General features: G+C 49.8%; 1 protein-coding gene across 1 annotated transcript; it reads right to left on the bottom strand.

Moving 5' to 3' along the window:
* Window positions 1–8,401: 8,401 nt before the first annotated feature.
* Window positions 8,402–9,058, bottom strand: LOC148788028 (uncharacterized). Its single transcript, XM_088880294.1, has one exon. It carries the CDS (start codon window positions 9,056–9,058, stop codon window positions 8,402–8,404), a length of 657 nt encoding a protein of 218 aa, XP_088736420.1.
* Between the last annotated feature and the right edge of the window lie 799 nt (window positions 9,059–9,857).

Genomic DNA, 9,857 nt, shown 5'->3' with positions numbered 1-9,857 from the left:
TAAGTGGCATCTTATACTGTTGAGATAGTCTAATCAGACCGTTAAAATTTTTATGAGACCATTGGATAGTATTAAATCGACAAAATACTACATTCGATGAAGTTTTTGAAATTTTTGTTGTACGGATAATAAGATATCATATCTGATACACAGTCAACGAGGTTAAAAACGATGGAACTGTCCATCAGACAATTTAATTTTAGATTAGACCACTAGATATATTCACATATGGAAATTATATTTATGAGTTTAAGTTTGGAATTAATCAGGGGCCCGGATGTTGGGACATTGTAATTGGGTAGTGAACGAGCAATCTATGGGAATATTTAGGGACGGTTTTTGGAATTAATTTGGAAATGGTTTTCTTTAATCATTTTAGAAGCAGATATTTTATACATTTAGGGACGATTTTATTTAATTTTGTATTTTGCAACGGTCAATATTAAATAACCGTTCCTAGGTTTGATTACTCCTACACCTTCTCCTCACCATGAGAAGTCCAATTATAATACTCCGGCATAAAACCTTTCATAAATAAGTCAAAATTTACCTCGTCTATGGTTTTGAAAACTTCATTTTTGCACTTCCGACAAAGACACTTAATTTTCTTACCATCTATATATGCATGTTGAGACTTGGGTCATTCTATACATGTAGCAACACCATCCTCAATGGAGTAAGACCCGCCGTACTTGGAAGGTTCTTCTCATACATCCATCTCCTCAACTGTCTTAACATGACGATGACTCCTACACAGACACACAAACACACACACAGACATATATATATATATGTATATTATTATAACAGTAAATATAATCGACAAAATTACAACAAATATAATCAATTCACAAATAAAATATTAAAGTTGAAACTTGATCAAAAAAACTTCAAATATCAACAAAAATTCGAGACAGGTTGAGAAACAAGAGTAGAAAAATGTTTGTGGGATAGTGAAAGACAAAAAAAAATCGAGAGAGAAAACAAGAATGGAAGAAGATAGTGACATTAAATAGAAAGAGTACACATATTTAGCTGTAACAAAATAGCCGTTGATTTAGATTTTGAAACGGTCCTTTCGACGAGTTTAGGAACGTTTTTTTTTACCGTTGAAATATAGTAATATTTTAATTCTTTTACGCATCGTATTTGTATCGCGAAATATTTATTTTACTATATTCAGTTATATTATGCGTCCCAAAATTTGAAAAAGCATCGGTAAAAAATGGAGGGTTCATGTTCAGATCCCTTATGCAGACGCCCCAGCGCTCACAGGCCGACGGCAGCAGACGGTGCAGGCAGGCCCTACAGACGTGTGCGCGTGCAGGCGGACGGCAGTAGACGGTGCGGACAGCCCCTGCCGACGTGCGCGCGCGCAGGCGGACGGCAGCAGACGGGCGCCCGTGTAGGAAGCCCCAACCGACGTGCGCGCGCGTAGGCAGACGGGCGCCCGTGTGGGAACCCCTGACGACGTGCGCGCGCGCGCCTGGCCGACCCCTGCCTACGTGCGCGCGTGCGCCTGTGCACGTCACCTCAAAATCATATGATTAATTCATTTTTGTTGAAATAATTTATTGTTGAATTATGAAAATATTTAATTAATATTTTAATTATTAAAAAAATAATAAATAAAAGAGAAAAATGGGAAATAATATGAAGACACATTGAACAAGTGAGAGAAATATGTGGAATAATATTTTAATTTTTTTACGCATCATATTTGTATCGCGAAATATTTATTTTACTATATTCAGTTATATTATGCGTCCCAAAATTTGAAAAATTATCGGTAAAAAATGGAGGGTTCACGTTCAGATCCCTTGTGCTGACACCCCAGCGCTCACAGGCCGACAACAGCAAACGGTGCAGGCAGGCCCTACCGACGTGCGTGCGTGCGTGCAGGCGGATGGCAGTAGACGGTGCGGACAGCCCCTACCGACGTGCGCGCACGCAGGCGGACGGCAGGAGACGGGCGCCCGTGCAGGAAGCCCCTGACGACGTGCGCGCGCGCAAGCAGACGGGCACTCGTGCAGGCAGCACCTGCCAGCCTACGCGCGCGCGACTTACGGAACTGCCGACCACTGCCTATGTGCGCACGCGCCTGTACACGTCACCTCAAAATCATATGATTAATACATTTTTGTTGAAATAATTTATTTTTGAGTTATGAAAATATTTAATTAATTATTTTAATTATTAAAAAATAATAAATAAAAGGAGAAAATGGGAAATAATATGAAGACACATTGAACAAGTGAGACAAATATGTGGAATAATATTTTAATTTTTTTTTGCATCGTATTTGTATCGCGAAATATTTATTTTACTATATTCAGTTATATTATGCGTCCCAAAATTTGAAAAAGCATTAGTAAAAAATGGAGGGTTCACGTTCAGATCCCTTGTGCAGACGCCCCAGCGCTCACAGGCCGATGGCAGCAGACGGTGCAGGCAGGCCCTGCCGACGTGCGCACGTGCAGGCGGACGGCCGCAGACGATGCGGACAGCCCCTGCCGACGTGCGTGCGCGCAGGCGGACGGCAGCAGACGGGCTCCCATGCAAGAAGCCCCAACTGACGTGCGCGCGCGCAGGCAGACGGGCGCTCGTGCAAGCAGCCCCCGCCGGCCTGCGCGCGCAGGCAGACGGGAGCCCGTGCAAGAACCCCTGCCGACGTGCGCGCACGCGCCTTTTCAGACACTACCGACACACCCGCGCAGGCAGACGGGCGTCCGTGCAGGCAGCCCCTGCCGGCCTGCGCGCGCGCTCCTGTGCGAACACTGCCGACGGTGCGGACAGCCCCTGCCGACGACAACAGACGGTGCGGACAGCCCCTGCCGACGTGCGCGCGCGCAGGCGGACGGCAGCAGACGGGCGCCCGTGCAGGAAGCCCCTGCCGACGTGCGAGCGCACAGGCAGACGGGCGCTCGTGTTGGCAGCCCCTACCGACGTGTGCGCGCGCGACTGTGCGGACATTGCCGACCACTACCTACGTTCGCGCGCGCGCCTGTGCACGTCACCTCAAAATCATATGATTAATTCATTTTTGTTGAAATAATTTATTTTTGAGTTATGTAAATATTTAATTAATTATTTTAATTATTAAAGAAATAATAAATAAAAGCGAAAAATGGGAAATAATATGAAGACACATTGAACAAGTGAGAGAAATATGTGGAATATTATTTTAATTTTTTTACGCATCGTATTTGTATCGGAAAATATTTATTTTACTATATTCAGTCATATTATGCGTCCCAAAATTTAAAAAAGCATCGGTAAAAAATGGAGGGTTCACGTTCAGATCCCTTGTGCAGACGCCCCAACGCTCACAGGCCGACGATAGCAGACAGTGCAGGCAGGCCCTGTCGACGTGCGCGTGTGCAGGCGGACGGCAGCAGATGGTGCGGACAGCCCCTACCGAGTCCCGACGTGCGCGCGCGCAGGCGGACGGCAGCAGACGGACGCCCGTGCAGGAAGCTCCTGCCGACGTGCGCGCGCGCAGGCAGATGGGCGCTCGTGCAGGCAGCCCCTATCGGCCTGCGCGCGCGCGACTGTGCGGACACTGCGACCACTGCCTATGTGCGCGCGCGCGCCTGTGCACGTCACCTCAAAATCATATGATTAATTCATTTTTGTTGAAATAATTTATTTTTGAGTTATGAAAATATTTAATTAATTATTTTAATTATTCAAAAAATAATAAATAAAAGGGAAAAATGGAAAATAATATGAAGACACATTAAACAAGTGAGAGAAATATGTGGAATAATATTTTAATTTTTTTACGCATCGTATTTGTAGCACGAAATATTTATTTTACTATATTCAGTTATATTATGCGTCCCAAAATTTGAAAAAGCATCGGTAAAAATAGAGGGTTCACGTTTAGATCCCTTGTGCAGACGCCCCAGCCCTCACAGGCCGACGGCAGCAGACGGTGCAGGCAGGCCCAGCCGACGTGCGCGCGTGCAGGCGGATGGCAGCAGACGGTGCGGACAGCCACTGCCGACGTGCGCGCTCGCAGGCAGACGGGCGCCTGTGTAGGAAACCCCTACCGACGTGCGCACGCGCAGGCAGACGGGCGCTCGTGCAGGCAGCCCCTGGCGGCCTGCACGAGCGCGACTGTGCGGACACTACCGACGGGCGCGCGCAGGCAAACGGGCAACAGATGGGCGCCCGTGCAGGAACCTCAGCCGATGTTCGCGCCGAAACTTTAGTTTAAAGGGAAGAGACCTTCTCTTCCAAATTCATCACCATTTCCATCAATCGGGAGTTTTCATCCTCCAGATTCGCAGCTCGCTCGCTAGGCGAGGCTGCTCGTCGCGGGCTCTCAGCATCTTGGCCCGACATTCTCGCAGCAGAATTAGCTTGGGTCACCGCAACCCGCCTCGGCCCCATGAAGGCACCGAGGCTCTTATACCACTTCTCACGAGGCGCCTTCCGCAATGCGGGGAAAGGGGCACCGTGTGGCTAGCAGTCTGTTGGCGAAGGTTGTTGGTCGGCATAGTAGAGCGGTTGAATGGCCGAATGTGCATCAAGGGTGCCGAGTGCGCGGGCGGCCCTTGACATTCTCCCCCACCTGAGATGGCGACGTCCTCGACGCATGGGAAACATGATACGCTTCGACAAGAGGTAGAAACGCCTTGAGGTTCGTCACCCGCTCCCAAGTGTTCTCCTCGCTGCTGCATCCCCTCCATTTCACCAAGTACTCCGTGTGGTTGCACTTTGCGATACTCGTAACTCAGTGATTTAGGATAGCTTCAGCCACCTTCTCCTTAGTCTTCGTCAACTCGAGTTGTGGGCGGCTGGGCTGATTGCGGGCATCATCCTCCTTGTCTGCTGAATATTTCTTTAACTGACTCACATGGAAGACGTTATGGATTTTCCACCAAGAAGGCAACTCTACCTTGTAGCCCACCGTTCCAACACACTTTATGATAGATAAAGGGCCAACATATTTTTGCATCAACCGAGGATCTCTCCCCCTTGAAGACTTCGACAATCTTAGGTTTGGGACCTTCACCATCACAAGGTTTCCCGCATTGAACTCGATGAAGCGCGGTTTTGATTAGCATACTTCTTCATCCGCTTCTGAGCTTTCTCCAGGCAACTTCTGGCGATGTCAACGTTCTGCTTCCATTCCTGGGAGAAGCTTCGGGCGAGAGGGGATCTCACTCTTTGTGGGGAGTCGAGAGTGTGAGGGAGGAGCGGTTGTTGCCCAGTGACAATTTCAAAAGCGCTCTGGTTGGTCGAAGAGCTCTTTTGAGCATTCAAGCACAACTGAGCGACATCCAAGAGCTTCACCCAATCCTTCTGCGTACCTCGCACAAAGTGCTGAAGGTATTCCTCCAACATCGAATTAAAGCGTTCCGTCTGGCCGTCAGATTGTGGGTGATAGCTCGAGCTCATAGAAAGTTTGGACCCGAGGATTTTGAATAGCTCGGTCCAGAAGACGCCAGTGAAACGGGAGTCCCGGTCACTGATGATGTCCTTTGGCAGTCCCCAGTATTTGACAATATGCTTGAAGAAGAGATGAGTCGTCCCTTCCGCCGTACGTGTTTTGGGGCTGCAATGAAAGTAGCATACTTTATAATCAGTCCACCACGACGATAATAGAGCCTAAGTCCCCCACCTTAGGCAATCCAGAAATATAGTCCATGGATACACTTTCCCAGGGTCTCTTTGGGATGGGCAATGGTTGCAACAGACCAGCCTTCTTCTGATAGTTTGCCTTATCCTGCTGGCATATCAGGCAGGTGCGGACGTAAGTCTCCACGTCATCCCGCATCTATGGCCAATAGTAGGCCCTCTGCACCAACGCATAAGTGCGCTCCTCTCCCTGGTGTCCCGCCCAAAGAGTGTCGTGGCATTCCGAGATAAGTGATTTCCGCAGGTCCCCACCTTTCGGCACATATAGGCGGTTTCCTTTTGTCATCAGTAATCCATCTTCCAACCAAAATTGCCGAGCTTTACCCTGCTCGACAAGCTGGATCAGGCCCTGCGCTGCTGGATCTTTCGATAGTAACTCCCGCACTCAATCCCTGATAGAGGTGGCAACTGCGCTAGAGGAGAGCGCTGCTACCGACCCCAAACTCGCCAAATTCGCCCTACGGCTTAGGGCATCTGCCGCATGATTGCTGGAGCCGGCCCGATAGTCCAGCACGAAGTGAAATTCCGACAGCAACTCCTGCCAGCGTGCCTGTCTACTGGTCAGCTTCGGCTGCGACATAAAGTGACTTACCGCAGTGTTGTCCGTTCTGACCACGAAGTGAGAGCCCAACAAATAATGCCGCCATAGTCTTAGGCAATGAACGACGGCTAGTAGTTCCTTCTCATGCACCGAATAGCGCCGCTCGACATCCTTAAACTTCCTGCTCTCAAAGGCAACTGGGTGGCCATCTTGCATTAGGACCCCTCCTAACGCAAAGTCTGAAGCGTCTGTCTCCACCACAAACGACTTCGACATATCCGGTAAGGCCAGCACAGGATCTATCACAATCGCTTCCTTCAAATTGTCGAAGGCGACTTGGCATTGGGGTGTCCAATTCCAAGTCTCCGTCTTCTTCAATAAATCCGTCAGGGGCCGAGCTATCTCAGAGTAGCCCTTCAAAAAACGTTATTAATAATTTGCCAGCCCAAGAAATGAGCGCAAGTCATGAACGTCCTTCGGCGGCTGCCACTCCTCAATAGCCTGAACTTTCTTGGGGTCCATTCGAATTCGCCCTCTCTCCACAATGTGCCCCAAGAAACTAATTGTCTCCTGAGCAAACAAGCATTTCGACACCTTCGCATATAACTCGTGCTCGCGGAGTCTCGTCAGAACCTGCCGCAGATGGTCTACGTGCTCGACCAAGGTTCTGCTGTAAATCACGATGTCGTTCAGGTACACCACTACAAATTCATCCAGAAACCCATGAAGTACCTGGTTCATCAACGTACTGAAGGTTGCGGGAGCGTTCGTCGGGCCGAAAGGCATGACAAGGAATTCAAAAGCTCCATACCACGTGACCACTGTCGTCTTCGCCTCGTCGCCCTCCTTGATTCGGACCTGCCAGTAGCCCGACCTCAAGTCTATTTTTGTAAAATATTTCGCCCGGCTTAGACGGTCAAAGCAATCCGCCACCAACGGTATCGGGTACTTATTCTTCACTGTAATCTTGTTCAACGCCCGATAGTCACAACACATACGTAGGGAGCCGTCGGCTTTCTTCTGAAATAGGAGCGGCGCCCCATACGGCGACTTAGCGGGTTTGATTATTCCGCTCTCCAATATGTCCTTCAGTTGTTTCCTAAGCTCCACCAGCTCAGGCTACAACATCCTGTATGGTGCCCTGGCGGGCGGCTTCGTGCCAGGCACCAACTCGATTTCGTGATCCACTGCCCTCTTCGACGGAAGCTTCCGAGGCAGCTCGTCCGGCATCACGTCCTCGAATTCTTTCAGCAACTTCTTTATTTCGCCAGGGATGGGCCCTGACGTCTCCTCAATTTCATCAAAACGAGGGGTGCACAAGTAGGATGTTTCGTTCCGCTTGCGCCCCTTCTCAAACTGCATGGCCGATAGATTTTTCTCTCCTGTACACCCGGCCAATGTGGGGATGATACAAGGTTTGGCCCCCAGCATCATCAATGAATCAACATGCGGCAAAACCGCTGTAGGTGTGTCCCGCAAAAATTCAAGCCCGAGGATGAGCTTGAAGTCGTCCATCACCACGACAGAAAGGTTGGTCTTCCCCTCAAAAGGACCAACCTTAATCAGCACCCACACCAGCAATGGGTTGTGCGGCTGAGTTTATCGCCTTTACCCTCCCAACTCCCTTCTCCAGCACGAGCCCAAATCTCTCTACTTCGGCGCTCGCAAGGTAGTTGTGCGTAGCTCCAGTATCGATCATGGCACGGATGGGCTTGCCATGAATCTTCACATCCACAAACATCAACCTTTTCTTCCGAGGATTTCGGGATTGTGCTTCCTCTTCCGACTGGCTCGCAGTAAGAGCCGAGGCAGTCTTTCTCGGTAGCACTAACTTCTTTGCCGCCACCTGGGACAGCGTGTTGCACCATTGGGAGATGGCGCCTAAGTTGTCCTCTTCTTCCTCTGAATCATGCCCGCCACTCGCAGATGCTTGTGGCTCCATAGTCTTTACGGGCGACGCCTTGTCAGTAAAGGTCGCCAGCGCGTTCAACAGTTGTTTCTTCGGGCAGTCCCGATATCTATGCGGGCCGTCGCATAGGAAGCATCCACTGTTCTTCTGCGGCGCCCCCTGCTTTGTCTCCTAGGGCTTGTTCCTGCCCGAACTCCCCATTGAACTACTCTAAGCGTGGGGCTTCCGATCTCCCCCACCTCTATTGGAGTTACTCTTGAATGATCTCGCCCCGCCCGGCTTATTCTGTACAAGACCAGGCGTCATCTGCCTGTCCCTCTGGCCTCTGGGTTGAAATCTGTCAAGCGTTCGGCCGCTGCCATAGCCGACCCCAAATCAGTCACCCGTTGGCGCTGCAGCTCAAGACGCGCCCACGGTTTCAGGCCCTCCATGAATGTGAAGAGCTTGTCCTTCTCCGACATATCCCAAATGTCCAGCATCAGCGCCAAGAAGGATTTCATATACTCTCGCACGGAGCCTGTGTGCTCCAGCTTCCTCAATGCCCGCCTGGCATTGTACTCGACATTCTCCGGGAAGAACTGCTCTCGAATCGCTTCCCGAAGAAGAGCCCAGGTATCAAGCCGCACCTGATTAGCCTGGATCTCTGCATATTTGGTGCGCCACCACAGATTGGCATCACCCGTAAGATACATGGTCGCCGTCGACACCTTCCTTGCCTGATCTTCCACATTTGCCGCAAGGAAGTATTGTTCCATGTCAAAAAGGAAGTTCTCGACCTCCTTCGCATCCCGAGCACCGCTATAGGCCTTCGGTTCAGGAATCCGAAGCCTAGCACCATGATCATGAGCAGCAATAGGGGCGTTACTCACTGCACGTTGGAGCAGACCAATCTGAATCGACATCTGTTCCATGTCACGCCGCATATCGGCGATACCGCTACCTCCAAAAGCACTGCCCATCTCTTGGACAACCTACCGACATTCGTCGAGCTCGGCACTCAGCACCGAAACTTCAATTTCAAGGGAAGAGACCTTCTCTTCCAAATTCATCACCATTTCCGTCAATCGGGAGTTTTCATCCTCCAGGTTCGCAGCTCGCTCGCTAGGCGACGCTGCTCGTCGCGGGCTCTCAGCATCTTGCCCCGACATTCTCGCAGCAGAATTAGCTTGGGTCACTACAACCCGCCTCGGCCCCATGAAGGCACCGAGGCTCTGATACCACTTCTCACGAGGCGCCTTCCGCAATGCGGGGAAAGGGGCACCGTGTGGCTAGCAGTCAGCAGACTACTTCCGCCAATAGCAACACACCACCGAAAACCCGATGGGCACTAGACCGACAGGAATAGCAACAGCAATAGCAACAACAACAACAATAGTAAGCAAGGTGCAGTACGAAAGCAGTAAATTGGGCACGCGATTCAGAAAGTAGATTTCATTACATTGAAGATTGCATATACATTGTACAACGATGCTAGCGCAAGGGGATCGCCTTCAGGGAGACACTAGCACGCACACTACACCAAGTTTCGAGAACTCATTCCCCCCTATAATAGGCTTAAAAAAGTTTTTCCTATTGACAACAGTAAACATTGAAAAAGCTGAACATCGCACCTTAGAAGGCCTAACGTCCCCCTGAGCAAACAAAAGTATTTACAACGGTAAATCAAGTACAAGACAAAAGACCAACACCTAAAAACTCTAAGACTGCGGAAGCCTAGCGTCTGTCGGCGAAGGTTGTTGGTCGGCCGAGTAGAGCGGT

Source organism: Sesamum indicum, linkage group LG5 (genome assembly GCF_026168435.1).
Source record: "Sesamum indicum cultivar Baizhima isolate 11 linkage group LG5, ASM2616843v1, whole genome shotgun sequence".
NCBI classification, from domain to species: Eukaryota; Viridiplantae; Streptophyta; class Magnoliopsida; order Lamiales; family Pedaliaceae; genus Sesamum; species Sesamum indicum.
Note: the sequence above shows the minus strand (reverse complement) of the source record. Positions and strands in the feature narration are given on the sequence as shown.